Source organism: Mycteria americana, chromosome 6, assembly GCF_035582795.1.
Source record: "Mycteria americana isolate JAX WOST 10 ecotype Jacksonville Zoo and Gardens chromosome 6, USCA_MyAme_1.0, whole genome shotgun sequence".
In the NCBI taxonomy this organism is placed as follows: Eukaryota; Metazoa; Chordata; class Aves; order Ciconiiformes; family Ciconiidae; genus Mycteria; species Mycteria americana.
This window is the reverse complement of record NC_134370.1, coordinates 25589741-25610072: the sequence shown is the minus strand read 5'-3', so window position 1 is coordinate 25610072 and position 20332 is coordinate 25589741. Positions and strand designations below refer to the sequence as shown.

Here is a 20332-nt window from a genome sequence, read left to right as displayed (position 1 = left end):
TTTCAGGAGAGGCTGGCTGATGCCCTGAAACATATTCTTTCCATAATTCCTAATTTTTTTTTAATTTCTAGAACAATAGCCCGGAGTGTTTTTGTTACTGATCCTTCTATAAAAATGGCCAATTACCTCTTCTGGCAATGGATTGGCACAGACCAATTAAGCACTGTAAGCGAAAGATTTTCAAGGGCATAAATAGTACCTCGGTGCATAACCTGATAGACTCCCCTTTCTGCCTTTGAAAATCTCTCCCCCATACATAAAAAAGAAAGTCTTTGATAATTTTCTTTTTTTCCATTCTTGTTTTCACAGACAGCTTCTTTACTAAACTCAGGAAAACGGTGAGTGAACCAAAGCAGCATGACAAAATGCAAACAGTACAAAGGGAAAGCCATTCTTTTTAGAAATAAAAAAGAAGTGCAGCTGTATTGACCATACTTAAAGCTCAGATCTGAAGGGCTTAGGAAGAGACACTGCATGAAATCCTCAGCCACAGAGGTTGTGAGTGGGGAATGGTGAGGTCCTGCACATTCTCTGCCCTGCAGCTCAGGAAAACCACCGTTTTGCTCTGTGGTGTTTAACCTGCCTTAGGTTTCTGTAACAGACTGGTCACCTTATTATCCAGACATCAAATACAGACTGAAGAGAAACATTTAGGAAGTCATAACCTTAGCTCTGTTCTCACGATTCCCTCTTTGGCCAGGATTTTGTCTTTATTTCCTCTGGGGGTAGCAGGCTGCGTTCCTGTGCCAAAAGGTGGCACGCTTTCAGATCTCTGCAAGGGGGGCTCGTTGGTGCTAACAGATCCCGCTGTGAAAGCATGTGTAGCCACGTAGAGGAGCTGTAAAATCAAGATGCAGCATCCTGCACGGAGGAGATGTGACTGGCCAGAAGGCAGGCTGCGTGTGTGTGAAGAGAGCCTCGCCACCATGCCAGCACCTCTGCTAGCAGAGGGAGTCTGAGTTTTTATCCGTAGAGGTCTTGCCTGTTGTCACCCAGTTTGTGATTCATCAACAGGATGCTTAAGTTAACAGGGGGACGAGATGGAGTTATTTGGTGATCACAATTGTTTATGACCCCAGGAAGGCAGAAAATGGGACAGGCGTGATCAGCAGACCCTAACACAGTCTGCTGTCACCACGGATGAAGAAAGTGGGACAGGCATTTAGCAAGTCAGGATAAGAAAGCACCTCAGCTCTGTGGCACGTTTTTCTGTTCCAATAGTGAGCAAGCCAGTAAGCACCTGCCTGTGACTGATGGTCCCAGAAATAGAGAAAAGGGCCCGACTGAGCTGACCTAGCTCTGGGCTCCTGCATTTCAGACCAGATTTGATATTTTAGGTTAGGACTGATCCACCCAGTCTCAGCCCTTACTTGTGGCAACGGTCAAGAGCAAGCGGCACAAGAAGTGCAGAGTTCAGTGTAGCCCTCTCAAGGCCTGATCCAGCACCACAACTGCGATTCTCAGCTGTGCAGGAGCTTCCTCCCTTCTGAGCTCACCTGCGCGTATGCTTTTTCCCTCTCAGTCAATAAACCTCACGCAATAGAACAGAAACAGAAAACTGCAAAATCCTTTCCACCCAGACCTTTCAAACTCCTGGACAGCCCTGATTTGCCTTTGTTTTGGGGATAAACTACCTGTGCTGAACTGTTTCTCACTATTGTCTTCACTAAAAAAGATAGCAAATTAACATTTGAAGTTAATGCTTCAGTGCTGAAAGGGGAGGATTTTCCTTTCAAGCATGGAAGGGGAACAGATGTCTATAGAGCGTTGTTTGCTGCATACGCACATACCTACTAAAACCTCAGGGTGTAAAGGGTATGTGCTCGTTCACCTCCTGTCCACAGCAGGATTAAGCATACCCTGGAGGTGCTTTGACCTAGATGATCAGTTGTTGGAAGCCTGGCACCCAGGTTGTAGGGTGTCCTGGACGAGGCAGATTCAAAGTCATTTTGTGCTCTGTTAAACCCATTGATTTTCAGGAAGGCTTCCTCTACTCCTGAATAGCAGGTGGGACCCCATAACTCAGAGGTGGGCAGCCAAAGGGCAAAAGAAAGCTCCTGGATGCTGGCAGTGCTCTCGTGGTGTTGCCAGCAGCTGCAGAGCTTCCATCACTCACTTTCCTTATAAGATGAAGCTGATTCCTGCTGCTAACCACAGAACCAAGCTGGGAACAAAGTCATTTTACCAAAAGGAGCAATATAAGGAACAATAACTTAAAAGCCAAGTAGGATCAGAATCCTGAGGGGGAAGGTGTGAGGGCACTGGGGTCTGTTAGCATCATCTCATAGGGCAAGGGCGTTCCTGCCCAGGTGATGGGCATCCATATCATCAGTTGTTTTTCCTCATTGTCACAACAGCTGAAAGTTGCTTTAAACATTTTTCTTTTGCTTCTTCACTCCTGACCCCTTGTCATCCTCCTCCTTGCTGCCACTGAAATCAAACTTGGGTCATAGTGACAAATGTATTCCCAGCCTGGGAAGCAGATGCTGGATGTTTGGTGCCCATGTTTTATTCAATATTTAGTAATGGATATTGTAGACACCTCATTCATAAGACAGGTGGAGAAGGTGCCAAGGCTGGTTAGACCTGAAGGTCTGGCTAGTCCATCACTGTCCATCAGCCCAGAGCAGAATCTAGGGGAAGACAGCCTAAGAAACAGGACGACTTTAGAGTGATTCTTCCCCTGCATGTCTTCCAGCTTTTGGCCTTCAATAGATTAGTTACTTCCTAAACCTCATGATGCTTTTAATTACTGCAGACCAGACAGAAGGTCTGGCCCTAGCAAAAAACTCTCCAGTTGCACCCCCCCGCCCCCAACGAGCATCAGCCCCAGGGAGGTTAGCTCAGGCTGTGGGGGGAAAGAAAAGGAAGGGGGAAGGACTGGGGAGAAAGCCGGCGCCGGAGCGGGGCTGCCGCGGCCGCGGGGCTTCGTCCCCTCGTCGGCCGGCCGGCCAAGGCTACTGATGCGGTCTGACGCGAAGGGAAAGCGAGCCGGCAGCAGGCTCCATCCACCTCGGCTGCCGCAGCCGCCGCGCTGTGGCGGGGACACGGGACACCTGCCCGGCAGCGCCGGGGCCGGGGCCGGGGCCCCACCGCCGGGACGGCCAGGGCCTGCGCAGTGCTGCCGCTGGGAAGTGAGCCCTACCGGCTCATCAGCGCCCCATAACTTTCACTGATGCCCAACAACCTTTGCAAGATTTCTTCGGTTTTCCTCTATTTTTTAGAAGGATACAAGGGAAGCATGGGATACAAGGGAACACGAGGGAAGCGCTCTGCGTGGGGAGGGAGAGTAAAGCCTTGGGTTAACTCAAAGCCCCCGACCTGTCTGATTATTGTAGATAATTTGATGTAGACACTCAGGTCAATGCCAATTTAACTCATACAGTACACTTCACATTTTTCATCCATCCAACCAGTGCAGTTTCTTGTATATCAGTAACAGCTCCCTCCAAAAGCCAGTCATGAGTATGCTGTGTATTTTTAAATCATTCAAGATTGCTTTCTTCTGCCATCTTCTGGCAATACGAAAAAATCACAGCGGTTCAGTAACAGCAGCGCTGCTGTGCTGGTCTAAGGCAAGGGTTGTCAGTAAAGGCAGTGTATAATTAGATCAGTTAGCATAACTGGAAAAAAATATAGCCCCTCTTGCTCATTTGAAAGCTTGCCTAATTCTTCCAGCTCTACCAGTTGATCTAGTAGCAGTGGCTCGGGGGTTATCCCAGGGCAAAATGTCTGTTTTGTAGACCTTCTGTTTCTTGAATGTCCGTAACAGCAAAGGAGAGTTGCATAACATGTGAGGCTTTATCGTTTTGTAACAGGACTTCACCGAGTGTACCCTAAATATTTTGAAGACAGTCCTTTTTGCCAGTTTTGCTCTCGGCTCTTCATAGCTCCTTGACAAAAGACATCTTTGTTTCCTATGAAACCACAGGAAGATCTTGTCCGATAGGCATGTAAAGATTTTCTTTCTACTGCAACAACTATTTCTTTCTGATCTGTCAATGTAAACACCACAAATCATGCCAAAGCACCTTGCATTATTTGCTTAATTCTAAAACAAAACATTTTCAGTATTTTGTTTAAAAAGTACGTAAGTTTCAGATAAGATTAAATGATGGTTTCTGGGTTTTTTTTCCCCTTTTCCTGCAATCACATAGAGGTTCTTTGTAAATGACTACTTGTGATCCCCGCTTTCCTGTCACAATAGCTTTTCCCACATAGTTTTGCTGAAAATATGAAAGTAACATATGATAAGTAAAAAAGGAAAAAATCCAAAAGGAAAAAATGCCAATATTTTTCCTTAAAATAAACTCAAAATTCAAAGCCAGTGAGAAAAACTACTCACAAAATTCCAGCCTGCAAAGAGAACATAAATAAAAGCTGTTCAAAGCTTTGTTCATTTTCACTAGCACCAGCAAAAATGACTGCTTGGGATGCCAGGCATTGGAGAGAAAGGATGTTAATGCTATTTATAGCTCACGGATGGCTCCCATTACCATTGTACCTGAGAAGCTCGCAGTCCTTAATGTATTCCTGCTCACAGCAACTTTCTCAAGCACAGGCCAGCCTTCCCAAGGCTGTGCTGGAGGCACTGGGGTTTGCTCTGGGAAAATGGACTGTTATATTTGCAGCCCGTTCCCAAACTGTCTATTATAAACCACCTCCGGCAGGCACAACCTCCAGCAAGGCTGCACCCCTCCCTGCTACCTGTGCTTGACTCGCCCTCTTGGGAGCCATGAGGCTGCTGCTTTGCTGGAGGCTCTTCCTCTCTCCATCACCCTACCAGCTTTGCCATCGATCTATAGTCCACACCAAGCCTCAGCAAGAAACAGCATCAGAAAACCAACAGCATAAAACCTGACAAGATAAAGGTGAAAAAAAACCTGCAAAAAACTTGCTGCCATGTAACAACCCTTGCTCCTGCCCTGCCTGACCAACTGCACAACTCAGGTGGCATCAGCATGGTATCTGGGGAGTAGGGTCCTTGCAGAGACCGTGCAGCAGCAGGGCCTGGCAGGGAAACTCCTTCCCACAAGCCAGCAAATGCCAGGACAAGCTCTCCCAGGGACCCTGGGACTGGACGTCTCACCAACCAGCAAGTGCGTCCCCCCTGCCCTTAGCCCCTCGTCCACCGCAGCCCGGAGAGGTGTCCGCACACGCCGCTTTACCCACACCCCCCGACTAGGCAGCTCCCTGGCTGCTTCCGCTCTGCTTTACCTGGTACCCCAATACCAGGGAGGAGCAACAGGAAAACAACCCCCAGTTTTATTTCTTCAAATTCAAGATAAGAAATTAGGAGCAAATATTCATCAGACACAAAATCGAAAGTCTGCAAGAGAAAGTAAACCCCAGTTCTAGGTCTTCGTATCTCTTCTTGGCTGTTCTCATACACCTCATCCGTGGTCAATTCCTTTGATAAAAACTATCACCCTACTTAAAAGATGACTTCATCAAAAAAAAAAATCATTATTTTAAAGTCAGCAATTAAAAAAAATCTAAAGAAAAAATATCCTGCTTTGCCCCAACAAAGCTGAGAGTGTCCCTTGAAAGCTCTGTGATTTGCCTGGAAATACTTAAGTGCCGAAATAGATCTTTCACTGTAGAGTTTTGAAGTCTTTTTGTTCTTGATTCCACTGCAAAGAGTTTGTACAGCTTTGTCAACCTTAGAAAAAGGTGCCTTTCTCATATGTACCCTTTCAAGCAAGGCAAGGCAAGGAGAGCACTTCACTGCTTATGTTAAAAGTGCAGGGAGAGACAGACAGCTCAAAGGTACCACTGCCAAACGACTGAGGAATATCAAAACCCCTTTACTCGTGCCTTCAAATATTCTGAAATCTTGCAAGCTTGACAGCATTGTCAATTTTGTATTGACAGCAGCAGTCAGAGAAAAATCATTTGAGGAGTAAATCAAGGAGAAGAAAAAAAAAAACCCTTTAATCCACAGTCACACAAATCCATACTGCCTGCAGAAGGGCAAGTGCTTTGGAGCCCCTTTTAATAGCAATATATTAACATCCTTGTTTGTCTTTCCTGAAGCTTGCAAGGCATTTCCCCCCCGCCCCTTTCAGAGTCTGGTCTCTTCGACATCATTTGTCTCAGAACTGCCCGTAACTTACACCTATCGACAGCCTGCGACACCGAAGAAATCTCGGCGCAGCGCTGGCTGTGACAGCACTCACCGGACTGTTTATCGATATCAAGGTCACTTTGTTTTCCTTGCTCTTGCTGGAGCTCCTCTGGCCTCAGGGCACGGCTGCCCAAGGAAGCTTTCTGTCCAAGCTCCTCACAAGCCACAGCCTCTCTGCTCCATTACTGGCGTTATATAAGATTAGAGGAGAGTTTCTACTATTAGAAGCAGTTAGCTGCATGGGGACTGTGTGCTCTCCTGATTATAGCATATAGCACAGTTATGGCTGCTGGCAGCAGGACTTAAAACTACAGCTATTTTAATTCGGGGAGAAGCCCGAGTGTAGTCGAGATGTGTCAAGAAAAACAGTAGTTTTGAGTGGTTTTAATTCCTAGCAGTGGTACCCTGGACAGGAGTGCCCCAGAAGAGAATTAAAGGGGAAAGCATCACCCTAGGCTTGACAGATACCCACAGCCGAGTCGGAAATTATGGTAGGAGCCTGTGGAGGGCAGCGCTGTCTTGCTGGGGATGGTGCATTGAATAGCTCAGAGATGCCAGCTGCTAAGGTAATACTTCTTTTTTTTATCTCCTTTGAATCTGAAAGCTGCAGATGTAAAAGCTGTCGTCCTGCCACAGCTATGGCCTGTCACCGCAAGCAGGACTCCCCGTTTTTCCACCCGCCGCCCCCATTCTCCGGGCATCTTTTCCTGCAGCGTTAGGCCCGTGCATGGGCGGGTGCCTCTTCCTCGGCTCTTATTTTGTAAGAGCCTCGTGGCTGTTAAACAGCAGGCTTGGGGGAGGCAGGCTGGGGCTGGGGGGCTGGAGGCAGCTGGAGGTTCTCCCCCCTTGGAAAGATACGGTCTTGAGAAAATACGTGCAGATCAGCTACATTGCAAAGGCAAGGAAATGCTCTCCAGGAGCACTTCCATGAGCTAGCAATAACATCCTCTCCCCAAAAACCAGCAGGGCACAGGTGAAGCTCCCCTCACCAGCCTGAATCCTGCTGGCAGGGCCATGAGCCTGGCTCGGCAAGCTCTGCCCCTCCTGGGGCTCACCTTGTCCAAGGACAACGGTGGCTGTGCGACCTGGGACGGGGCTGTGGGAAGGAGCTGTGTGAGAGCCAGTGGTGGGACGCCTCGCTGGGGCTCCCCACCGAGCTCAGGGGCCCCTCCGAGCTCAGACACTTGGGCTTCATCTCCACCTGCGCTGCCTCACAGCTCTGCCCGTGCCTGGCCAGGCACCCCTTGACTTCCCGCTTCACCTGGGACCTGCCTTACCAGCCCAGGCTCTCCTGGCTATCCAGACCCCGGGCTGAGGCTGGTTACCCTCACCTGCCCTGCCCTCCGACCGCTCCCACTCCTGAAACAGCCTCGCGTGTCCCTGCCAGGGGACTCACAGCTGCCGTGGGACAGCAGCAGGCTGTCTCTGCCCTGCAGCAGCCCCTCCAGCCCCACGGGCAGCCCTGCGCAGGGACGGGAGGGCTCATGGAGGAAGAAGCCTTTTGCTCAGGAGGAGCCCAGCTCAGGCTCCTCGCAAGCAGAAGTTGGTACCTTCCAGCTCAGTTTGGAGGAGTCGGAGGGCCCCATCATAAATGTGCCAGGACGGATGTGAACGGAGGTGTCAGGAGGGAGACCAAGCAGTGAAGAGGTGTGAAGACTCGGATTTTTCTCCCACCCAGTAAAACACGGCTGCCAGCGTAGGGCGAGGGGCATCTGCGAGCTGAGCTGAGGGGGTAGCCGTGGAAGAAGCTTGCAGGGCTGCTCCCGCTCCTTCCCGACGCTGCGGTTAAAGAGAGGGCTGTGTTTTCCAGAGCCCTCGATCTGGCATGTTTCCCGGGTAGTAAATTCTCTTAAAAACCGAACCAAACAGAGCTTTAATTGTACATTCTGCTTTTCTCTTCACTCCGGAATAATGGCAATGGCATTAATACAGTGCTGCATTGAACACGTACCCGCATTGAGGCCGAGGGACCGATTCTGCTTTCCATTATTCAGGGGCACTGCCTCTGGTGAGGCAGATCAGGGTTTAAACAGCGAGCAGGAGCAATGAACTTCTACTGTTCCCCGCTGTTTGAGTGTGGGCAAAATAAAAGGCCATAATATATGATGCAGTCAGCCAAGAAAGCAATATTGCTCTGCCATGTGCACGGTCTACACCGAGACGAGTCCAGGATCTCATTTCTAAATTCCCATAGGTGCCTCATTTAAACCATCAGCCATAACCTGCTTCTCATTTTCAATACCACTTGGTATTAGAGCTGCAGTGAACTGCTGGTGAGAGATTCTAATTCCTGCAAACAAGCCCCTGTAGGCTTGCAAGGAAAACAGAGAGTTCCCCTCTCGGTTGCCTGCTAGGTTCCCATCTGGCTGTTTTAACTTTGCTATTGCTTTTAAATGTGCCTGTTTCTGCACACGAGGCTTTCAGCTCTACCTCAAGAGACTCCTGGGTTCTCTTAGTGTCAGATTCTGGCCAAAGTGTAGAGACACAGATTGGGTCTTCTTAACAAAAAGGAAGATCAGATTTCACATTACAGTATCTGAAAGATTAATTCCACTTACATGATCATTTCCCTGTGAACCACACTTCTTTCCATCTGGATTTTTCCATCAGGAGGACAAAGAGCCGTAGTGTTAAGCACTACCTGAGAGAAAAGACCAGGGAGTGTAAAAGATGAGTGCAGAGATGCTTGCTGAGAGAAAAGAGAAGAGAAAACAGAGTAGAGAGCAATTTCAAATGCATCGAGAGTCGTCTTTTTTTTTTTCACGTGAATTATATTCTGATCTCATGCTTTGGTATTTTGAACCATTTAGTTTGTCAGGTTTTGATTCAGGGAATTTAGGATATTTGGCTGCAGGAGCTTTCTGTATCATGTTATTGTTATCTAGTGTTCGCGTTATTGTAGTAACCACAGGTCCAGCCAAAATCAGTGCCCTCCTGTGCCAGAGGCTACCAATAATCTCATGTAAGACCTTGTTATTGAAAGACACCTGTCTCCATCCGGGCTACCATTGTAACCACAAGCAGAGGTGTGCCAGCTTAGGAAGCTGCTAGCAAAAGGGATAGAGGAAAGATGACAACTCATGTCCCACCACAGACTCCTCTTGGGACTTCAGACAGTCATTTAATATCTCTCTACAGCTCAGTTCGGTCTTTAGGAGACAAGGTAACAACCCTGGTAAATGGCAAGGGGCTTTCCCCCTGTTGCAGAAGTGAAAATGAGGGCTAGGTGAATAAGTGGCTGCTCAGTTAGTTTGTGTTCATTTTTAGTTAAACAAAACATGTTTTTCTCAACCAGGAACAAACCACTTCATCCTGGTTTAATATTTTAAAAGATTTTATGCAATGATAAAGTAAAACTCCAAAACAAAAGTAACTTTGAATAGAAAAATGGAAATGGTATTTTTTTTTTTTGAAATAACAAAATGAACTATTTCAAATCTACAATATTGGAGTGTTCGCATTTTTTTCCAGAACTTTGCTGAGTTTTCTTTGACTGGAATCTGCAAATGCAAGACAAATCTGTTAAATGCTTTAGCCAATTCAAGTCAGTGGGGGTTGTGTGTTTTTTTTCTTTTCTTTGCCAGAAAAATCTTCAATAGAAAACGGCAATTGTTTCCAGTGTAGAGAAAGAAAAAAAGAAAAACCTTGCAGACTGTAGTACTCGAGTGGCTGGATAATATCAGGGAGATACAACGCTCAGCTAGGTTGTGGTAGATGAGGTCCTGGAATGACCGAGTCCCTCGGGAGCTGCACCCAGCTGCACGCAAACAGTGTGCGGAGTCACCCCGCGTCCTCCCCGGCGCTCCCTGCAGCCCGGCAATGCTGGCCCCGCGGCCACCTGCAGCCTGTGCCTCCAGGCCGGCTCTCGTGCCCCCAGGGAAATCCAAGCCTCCCTGACACCCAGAGAGGTGACTCAGGCTCCGCAGCTCAGACGTGGAGCCAAGCAGGCCCTGGCCATTGCTCCCACGCCCCAGTGCTCTGGGTGTCTGGGAACTGATGCTTAACGACAAAACAGTTCTAAATCTTGTGCTACCTTGTATTCTCCCGGGGAAGCAAGGAGGTTAATACATCTGGATTGCCCTTAAAATCTCCGTCCAGTCTCAAGTGTCTCCTATAGGTAGGCGGCTTTTTTTGTTGCTGTTGTTTTGTTTTTAACCAGAAAAGAAAAAGGGAGAGAAAGAAAGATAAAAAGAAAGACTCTAATGAGATGGTCTTTAGGTACTTCCAAGGCTACAGTTTAAAAGAAAAGTAATCCTATCCAACTTGCATGGTCTAGAACTCTGCAGAAAACTTTAGTGACCTTGTAAGACAGAGAATTTTTTTTCCCAGTTACAGGGGCTCCTGCCCTCCTGCAGTCACTGGCTGTTTCCAACTAGAGCAGCTTCTGGGAGCCAGCCAGAGGGAGAAGCTTAGAGAAATGTAATCAGTGGCAGCACTTTTGCTAGCTTTGCAGTACCTTAAAGTAGAAGGGGGGGGGGGGGGCGGACCCTCAGCAAAGTCCCTGGGCTTCAATTAAAAAATTCATATTACTTTCCTCATTAGTCCCATCATCTGGTATAGCTATTTCCAAGTTTACCCCAAAGGCCCTGCAGAGCAATTCAATTTCAAGGCCAGCGCAGAACGGAGCGGTGTGCTTGGGAGGAGCTATGCTTTGTGTTGACATGAGGAGCTCACTTGTCTGGCATTAGTCATGTGAAGCAAACGATGTTGACGCACTTTTTGGAAAGAGGGTTGCTGTATGAAAGGGAGTTCTGTTGCAAAGCACCTCCTTGGCTGCAAAGGCTGGAGTCACCTGCTAAGTTTCACCAGCACCAAAACAACTCAATTCTTGGAGAACCTACTCAAAGTCAGGTCTTGAGCAAGAGGCCTCGCAATGTAATTCTCTCTGCTAATCATCTCTTTCCCTCTCTCTGCTAATCATCTCCATTACTGTAACTAGCTGACAGGCTACAACAGAAGTTTAAAGCAGTGGGGGCTAGGAGAAATGAAAGTTTAGTATCCATCTGCTTACCTCCGCAACTTCAGCCTTTAAATATCTGCAGAAATTGAGAGTCAGCCACACTCCTTGAAAATGAGCCTGTGGTCTTATGAATCTCCTGATGTAGAAGGTGTATTATCTTTTTCTTGATTTCGTTTTACTGCTTCAGCTTAACGTTCTGTGTCGGTGAAAGTACAAACAGGTCATCATGACAATGCTGGCAGTAGCTCTTGAGCACAGTGCATGACTTTCGCAAGGCAGTAAAACTTGTAGGGCAATGCACAATATCTTTTTCTGTGCTATTCTTCATGCTAATCTGTGCTGCGATTGCACAAGATACTCCTTTACCAAAGCTCTTGGTGTTACGTTATCTGCCCTGAAAAATTTGTAGGCTTTTATCCCTATATTCCTCTCTACTTCCCTGCAGTTCTTTTCCTTCATCATTAAAAGTAAAACCAGTCAGCTTTTTTTCCATCTCTCCCATCATTTTTATTGTGCTTTTCATATTTTGCTTATTAAGTAGTTACCCTAGGGAGACTTCCTTTTTATTGGAACATACAAAAAGCTGTAACTGCTCTTAACATTCATGGGGAGGAGGAGGGAGAAGGGGGCAGGGGAAGCAAATTTAGGCTGAGGTCACAGAAATATATGTGGTGTGTTCAATAATATGCCTTGCATCATCTCTACTTCTTTTTCCATAAGCAACGAGATATTCTCCCTTGCCTTCTGCTTATTCCCCAACTCAGCCTACACTGTTAAAAATAATGTACCTGGATATTTGGACAAAGTTGTTGTTGTTGCTTTAGGAGCAACATCCGTCTGGCTGCTGCTGCTGCGGGGCAGGGGACAGACTAGATGACTTCCAAAGGTCTCATCTGCACTTATTTTCTAGAATTGCTGAGAAAATAAACCCAAACTCTAGATTTAGGCATTCAGGCATTAGAGTGAAAGCTGATGCCACATCAGAATAAACACCGGCCACCCCACTTTGGGAAGAGTTCTAGTGTGTCTCCCATGTGGATTATGGCTTTAATACCAACAAGCAACCAAACAAAGCTCACCCATGTTCTCTGGGGGTGAGAACAGCAATTCAGGATAATGAGATCCTGGCAGGAGAAATGCTCCTAAAGTCTCAGAGAAGGGACTGCTTGGATATCTTTGAACTCTTGCTCTTGACTGAGCTCTGCTTAAGGCTGGACCGGCTGGTCTGAGCTTCCTGGGTCTAAACCAGCAGACAACATTGCAAAAGGGATGCCCCATGTTCCACTGCGTGATCTGTGAGGGAGCAAAACAGTCCTAGATGGGATTCTCAACAGGGCAAAAAAGCCAGAACTTTCAGCTCTATAATTTCATAAAATTCAGATGCTCTTTTTTCTCACATCCCAGGTAAGTACCCTACCCCTCAGACAAGAGAAACAGCCTCTCTCTGGAGGCAAATAGCTATCACATTATTTATACAAAGTGGAACAGCTCCCAGAGGAGAGACTGAGACAGACAGACACAAGTATACCAGTGTAGCTGAGTGTTCAGGGGTATTCACCTGAAAGACAGGAAAAACTAGTTCAGATTCTCTCCATTTCTATTTATATACATACAGACATATATATAGATATGTATATATGCATGTGAAAATCCATTCATATGTATACGTGTTTGTATATGTATACATGTTTAAATACATCCCTATAAATGGAAGAAAATTGTACGCACATATATTTTATATATGTATGCACATACACTATATGAATATATGTCTTACATACACATCCTAAGATTGCCACCTTGACCCTAGAAGCTTTGTAAGTATAAGTCAGCCCAATGATTCAGTCTTTCAAAAACTTCCAGTTTCAACTAACCAGAATCAAGCGTGCACAGACACTTCGGTAACTTTCCAACATAAAGTACTGGAGCTTTCCTGCATATACTCATCAGCGCTATAGTAACAGAAATAATACATGCACCTACGAGGTTCAGCCACTGCTGCGTTCAGGTGGCACAGGATGTTCTTTTTCAACAGCGTTACTTGACAAGAAATTAAATCATATCGTCTTATGCTGCTGCTTTCTCAGGGGATGAATTACATGCCCGTAGAGTCCTACCATAGAGTCAGTCCTGCTCTCTGGATGCTTTTAGCAACACCTGCAGGCCCTGCTGCACACACCAGTTATAATAATGCAATGCTATTTGGAGGGTAATGAACAGGACTACTTTCTAGGGAATATTATTTCTGTATAAAAATTTCCTCTTAATTCATTTCAGAAAAGCTGTCTCTGATATAGCCCGAGTGCATGCAAGAGAGGAGCAAGATGCCTCACACCAGAGACTCTTCACCGCCGACTAGCAGTGCAGGGAGCAGAGCTTCCTATGAAACACCAGCGCTATCAGACCTCCAGCGGCTCTTTTGGTTCAGAGGAGGGTCTGATAATCATGTGGACCAAGTCTGGCCAAATATTTACCTGGGAGATGCGTAAGAACATATGCGCCTATCATTAAGCTGTTATCGGTCCCTGGGAGGAGAAGGAAGGGGTGTGGTACACTGGGGAGCAGCTTCTGGGTCTGCAGGAATGTTTTTGTGATACAGGCTTCCAAAACTGATAACATAAGGAGTTTGGATGTCATGAAAAACGTGACATACAAAATGGTGACTTACTCATAGTGTTTGAGTTGGGTTTTCTATATTCTGTGAACCAGAGTGGATTTGGCAGGGTAAGAATTATTTGTATTCTAGACAAAAGTCCTTAAAGAATCCATCCCAAATTGGTGTCAACTCTGAGATGCGTTATCTGCCCTGGAAACTGTGCTCTAAGGCAGCACACAAGAGCACAGGAGCTGTCACGCTCAAATAGCAGTAGCAGGATCAAGAACCAGATAGAGGAGGACCCAAATGAATTATACAATAGGGATTTTGCCAGTCCAAATCCAAACTTTCTTTCAAAGATGGTAAAACTGAAAATATCAAACAGGAATTTTCATGCAAATACCTTATTCTTGTAACCACTTCTATTTATTGCCATTTCCTTCTATGTGGATTGGATTACTGCAGATTACATAGATCATCAGCTCATTTTTCCCAACTCCTCCTCCTCATGAATACATCGGTTGAGGATCACAGTTTTGTGGAATAACTTCAGTCTCAGTTTATGGTGGGAAGCGGGGAGAACCTGGCTAGTAAGCATGATGCAGCCACTTCACGCCTGAACCAGGAATGAGGTGCTGCTGCATCTTGTGTGAGTTCTCGCCCTTGCGACCCATGCACACTATGAATGAGAAATTAGGTCTAGAACTTGCTAAACTATTTAAAGGAAAATCTTGACCACTTTATACAGTAAGCCATGTTCCCAGGGATTAACTGCTGGGAGGCACTTGCTTAACAGTATCCCACCAACAAGTCTGTTGCTCTTGCTGCTCTCCACAACACCGTATCACATTTTTCCTGTGCAAAGCACTATGCGCTTCTCAAAATTTGCTACTCTGTAAGCAAGCTGCAGTTCCTGCATCCTTCCCTAGCGGGAGCAGGCACTAACTTTTAAACCATGCTATTTTAGCAGAATGTTAGGAGTGTTGCCAATGAGCCCTTCATGTCTTTCAACAGGTGGGCTGCTAGGAGCAAAACTACTCTTCAAAGCCTCAACATTACTCATATCCTTAATGCAGCAGATGGGCCATATAGCATCAACACGGGAGCCAAATATTACGAAGATCTGCAAATAGAGTACTACGGAGTAGAAGCATTTGATGATCCTTCCTTTGATTTAAGTATCTTCTTCTACGATGCTGCCAATTTCATAGGCAAAGCCTTAAACACTTCAGGAGGTAAGAGGGAGGCAAAGAGAAGCTTCAGGAGGAAGTTTCAACACGAGCCAAATGGCTTCTCCTTGCGGTAACAGGCAGCCGGCAAAGCTCAGATTCAGCATACGGTTGGAGAAGGCACACGCAGAACCGCCGCGCGGAGGACGGGAGAAGGGCGCCTATGCCATGCGCTGCAGGGCAGGTGGCCGTGGCCAGGTCCCCAGGAGCTGGGGAAGGCTGGCTGCCCCAAGCCCAGCGTGGTGGGAGGAAGGGCCAACTCTAGGAGCAGAGCGAGAGGGAAGGGCAGAGGTTATGGCACTGCGGGTGCTCCCCCACGGGTCCATCCTGCAGGAACTGGCAGGATCCGTCTGCCTCCACACGCACCTCGCATCCCTTGTGTTGTCCCACAAGCGTGAGGTCGTTTACCCGGTGTGCGAGACGCCAATATACACACAGGGCAAGAGGTATTTTACTTCATGTCTGCAGAGATGGGTGCTAGGTGGTAGCTCCACAAAGCTAGCACAAAGTTCGGTCATACAGGTACAGAATTTATACAGTCCAGTTATGCATATGCATAAGTCATTACACAGAGCAGTTTTCTATTGGTCTACATTTCTCTCATTTCAACTTAAAGCTACAGCGTTACTTTAATATTCTGCGCATGCTCAAAGGTGAGGGGTCTCTGCTTGGGCCGGGGTCTCCAGCTCGAGGGGTGTGACTTTTAGTATTATAATGAGGAGAGTTCATGTGAGGGTGCTTCTTATCACACTTCTACTAGTTGTTTCAGATAGTTCCCAAAACATTTTAATTAGCTTACATATTTCTTCAGGATGTGCTTCTCTCCCAAGGACAGTAATTCTTGTTTAGAAGTTCCGCTTTCCAGCCTGAATCCCCCTTATCAGCTTTACGTAAGCCTTAGCCTTCCACCAGCTCCTGTTAGACTACACTGTTAGCCTACACTTGCACACCAGCACGGGCTCCAGCCCGGCGACCCTGTCCCGCGTACCGCAGCCCTGTTCCTGCTCCCGATGTGCTCAGCTGGGAGCAGCGGCACTTCAGCGCTGGCTTAAATGCTTCACGTGCTTAAGTGCTTCGCAGAATTGGAGCTTTATTCAGACTGTCTATTAAGCTAGAGAAGCAGCAGAAGTTAATGAACTAAGTCAAAAACTACGAGCCTGACCCACAGCCTGCTGAATTTTTGTCAGCAGAGTTTGGATTATGGCCTAGTTATCATAATTTCCATTTGTTCCAGAGTTTGCTCCGACTCTGGCTGCAAGATCTGCTGCTTTCACTGGAGTGCTTTATTAAATCCCCAGTTATAGCTCACACTGGGCTGCTGAGATACAGTGAATTATGAGTCCATTTTTACAGGCAGACTATCCTACAGAGTTTATGGGACTTGTCAGTGATCACAGTCAGGGCTGGGCCAAAATTTTCTGCCAAAACTGGGGGTTTTTTGTCACAGAAAACTATACTAACAAGTTTAGTCACAGAAAGCTTCTCCTTCCACAGAAAATTTCAACTATTTTAATCTGAGGCCTAAGTTAGATGCATTGGGTCAGTCTGAAATACCACCTTGCCCGAGATTGTATGGCAAGGTCTTATGCTAACCGTCCCTGAAAACATGAGTATCTGCTAATTGTCACCGTTGTTTTCCCAACTTGTTTCTAGTAGTTTTTGTCCTCCCTGTGTCTTTCTCACTTTAGAAACGCTAAAGCCCACTCACCTTGCTCTGCCTCCTTTTTTCTGCAGGTAAGGTGTTTGTTCATTGTGCCATGGGGGTGAGCCGCTCTGCGTCTTTAGTGCTCGCCTTTTTAATGATCCATGAAAACATGACACTCGTGGATGCTCTGAAAACAGTGAGTGCTCACAGAGACATCTGCCCAAATTCAGGGTTCCTCAGCCAGCTCCGGGACTTGGACATTAAACTAAACGAAGAGAGGAAAGGAACCAGAGCATCTGCTACCAAAGAGCTGTAAGAAAGTACTGCTGAAAGAGCGAGGACAAAATGTTATTTGAGTTTCCTATATCTCTTTTAAATGAATTGTATTTGTAAACTAAGGATTCAAGTTTATGATACACCAGAATGCATGTTATTACTAAAAGTAGACTTTACTTGATCTTTCCATTTTGCAAAGCCCGCCTAGATTATACTTACGATTGGTTGTATATTGTATCCTTCACTCTCCACCTTAAAACATTGCTCTCTGCTGGTAAAAAAAAAAGATATCAGGTTCCACTTCAGAAATAGCTGTGTTTCAGCAACTAGTGAAGCTCATATCATTTTATGAAGTGCTAGGCTATTTGAGGTGAAAGATGCCATATTATTTACGCTACAATAATGCTTAGAAGTTTTCTTAGGAACCAGCCCCCCACCCCTTTACTCCCCGTATCTAAAATGGTTTGTGTTTTGAGACTTGAATCCGGCTCTGGTTAGTTCTTGCTTTTACAGTTGGTGGAGCCCCTGAGTTGGGGGTAAGAGGCTGTTTAAAAGCAGAGCAGCTGGGAAACAACGTAAGCCACTCTTTAAGAAATTATTCCGAGTCTCTCTATAGTGTTTTCCCTTTGACTGGTCATCAGATTATTTTTTTTTCTTCCATGACAATACCTTTGTTTGAGAGGGCATTCAAATACTGTTCATCTTCCCTAGTAAAATTCATCCAGGAGTCGCTGTGGAAAGCACTTCTGAAGAGGAAGGTGGGTTCCCAGCTGAGGCTCCAAACAGCTGCATGGGCAGTGGGAGCGGGTGCAGGAAAGCATTTGACAACAGAGTTCAACGTATCCCAAATTTGTCTGACAGCTCTACATTACAAAACTTGGGATTTTCTTTCTCAAAAATAAAGGTCATTAACATTGCAACATCGTGTTCTGTGGCATTTGCTTTTGTGAGGGGACTCAAGTGAAAACTGAAGGGACACAGGAATGGCAAGGGAGGTGCTGACAGGCATCAGGCTTTAATCTTTGTGTCTCTGGGCCACCATAAGAGCACTCAATAGCTACTGTCATCTGATGGATCAGTGCTGCCTGGAAACTATGTGAAGCACATCTGGCTCTCGGTTCCCAGCGGACAAACATTCGCAGCACAAAGCCAGCTCGGGGATGGCAGTTGTTTGCATTCCTAGTACCAAACTGGAGAATGCAAAGGCATGAATACTCCCCACCATGTGAGCTGGCTGCTCAAGAACAGCACAGCAACAAGGGAAAACATTCTTTGCCATTCCCAGTGCTGTCTACAAGGCAGATTTCTGCCTTCAGGACAGACAACTCAGCACCTTTTATAGTGCTCTTCAGCGATATCTACATCTGTTATATGGGCCAGGCTATAGGAGCAAGAGCACAAAGCAGAGCATTTGGCACTGAGGACCTGACCCTCACACCGAGGGCATCTCAGGGGGTTTTTGCTTTGGATAACTCTGTGAATTGGACATCCCTAAGCAGCAGGAGCAGTGCTGGAGCACTTCTTTGCTTTAGTTCCCTGCATAAGGAAACCTGCTCATGAGCTCCAGGGCTGCTCTGCAAGGTCAACAAAAACAGAGCAAGTAGGAACAGTCAGCTTAAAAGTATGCTTCAGACCCAAATCAAAATTTAATATGCATGCCTCAGTTACCAATTAACTCTAACAAACTGATTTCAACTTACAGAACAAGTGGGGAAAAAACCCAGTAGATGTGTCTATAGAGATGCCCCCAGCCCCAAGCACAAGAACCCCATTTCCTTATGCTTCCCACCTACAGGAAAACTCTGCTCGCCTTTAGCAGCAGCAGGACTGAGGCCAGCCAGCCATTTTCGGCTGCAGAGCGAAGGGCACAGCTGAAGATGCACTCGCTGGGGGTGCGAGAGCACCTGCAAATTAAACGCATTTCATGCGATAAAAACTTACCGCGTTTTTTAAATACCGGTTGGTGCAACTGGACAACCTGCATCTTACTCGGATGACAAATTACTGTAAGCACTGCAGAATACCACACAGAACGTAACTTCTCAGGCTGCGACGTGACCCAGGCGGCTCCCCCCGCAAGGCCCGGCCCGCAGCCCCGGCGCTGCCCCCTCCCGCCCGCCGCGGCACCGCGTGGCGCCGCCAGGTGGCGCCGTCAGCCCGGCGCGGGCGGCGCCCCGGCCGCAGGACGCGCGGCGGGGGGGGGGCGGCGGGGCCGCGCCGAGCGGCGGCCGCTGCCCCGGCGCCCCGGGCCTGAACCCCGTGTCGGCCCTTTTGTTCCGAATTCGGGTCAAAACCCGAGGGAAACGAACGGAGCAGCCGGTCCGGAGGGCTGTGCGCGGGAGCGCGCCCGCCCTGGCACGCTCCAGGCGCCCTGTGCCGCCCGGGAGGCTCGGGCACGGCCCACGCACACACTCACCCCGCCAAGGCAGACCCCAGCCCGTCCAGGGTAAAAGCCGACACCCCCCAACACGCGTGCCGGGGTAACCCCAAGCCCGCACTGAGGCACGCGGCTGGGGTAAGACCCAACCACCCCACGGACGCCTGCTGCAAGGACGAACCCTAACTGCCCACCAACATGGGTGGGCCGGGGGTAAGCCCCGTCACCGGCAATTGCTCACATCTGGGGTAAAGCGCAACTGCCCCGCCAACAAGCGCACATGGCAAAGCCCCAGGTAGCTGGGGTGAACCCCAGGCACCCCACCGCCATTGACACGTCTGGTGCAAATGCAAATGCACCAGCATCGCCACCAGCGCTGGCGAGCCGGGTGTAAACCAGCGCAGCCCCAGCAGGGCTGGCCGGGTCACATCTGCTTACACCACCTGACGATCGGCCTCCTTCAAAACTCGGCCTCCTGCTGCTCCTGCCCTCCAGTTGCCTCGCTCTGGCTGATGCTTGCAGGTCCAAAGAGGGTAGGGGATTATGGTTTATAATTAACACAATTAAAAATAGACTTTGAATAAGCTGAACACAGAGAGGCTAGAAATCTGTTGTGCAACTGGCACGCTAGGAGGAAACTAAGTGGTATTATTCAAACAAAGGTAATCCAAGACACCGCAGCGCAGGAGCTTCGACTACCAGGCAAGTACTTTTAAGCTTGTTTACAAACCAAGCCCCAGTGAACTCAATACATGCACTGAGCAGCATGAATTTAACCACAGCCAGCTCCGCAAGCAGTGGGACAACTGCAGGGCTAGGCCAGATTATCGTCTCTGCCGTTGTACTCAGATACTCTAATATTTGTGAAATTCTAGTTTGCATTCCAGCTGGATTCCCAGGCGGAGGATCTCTCACTGAAAAAGATGCTTATATTAGAGGGGTTTGCTTTTTTAAATACCAGTCCGGCTTGTATTTAAATTTCTTACAGATCTATCTTTAAGATAATAGCCGTGAAACACTGTATCTGGGTTTCCTTCTTCTCAGCTGATGTTCACAATGCTGATGCTCCCTCCTGGGAAGGGAGAAACTGGCCACCCAGTTACACTGGAGAAAATGTGAAAC

The 20332-nt window shown here is 47.4% G+C and overlaps 1 protein-coding gene across 1 annotated transcript; it reads left to right on the top strand.

Annotated features, from left to right (window-relative positions):
• Positions 1 to 308: 308 nt before the first annotated feature.
• LOC142410938 (dual specificity protein phosphatase 13B-like) lies at positions 309 to 17056 on the top strand. The gene is made up of 4 exons (XM_075504117.1): positions 309 to 338; positions 13365 to 13572; positions 14698 to 14918; positions 16647 to 17056. The coding sequence occupies exons 2-4, from the start codon at positions 13394 to 13396 to the stop codon at positions 16871 to 16873; spliced, it is 627 nt and encodes a 208-aa protein (XP_075360232.1). The 5' UTR covers positions 309 to 338; positions 13365 to 13393; the 3' UTR covers positions 16874 to 17056.
• Positions 17057 to 20332: the final 3276 nt, after the last annotated feature.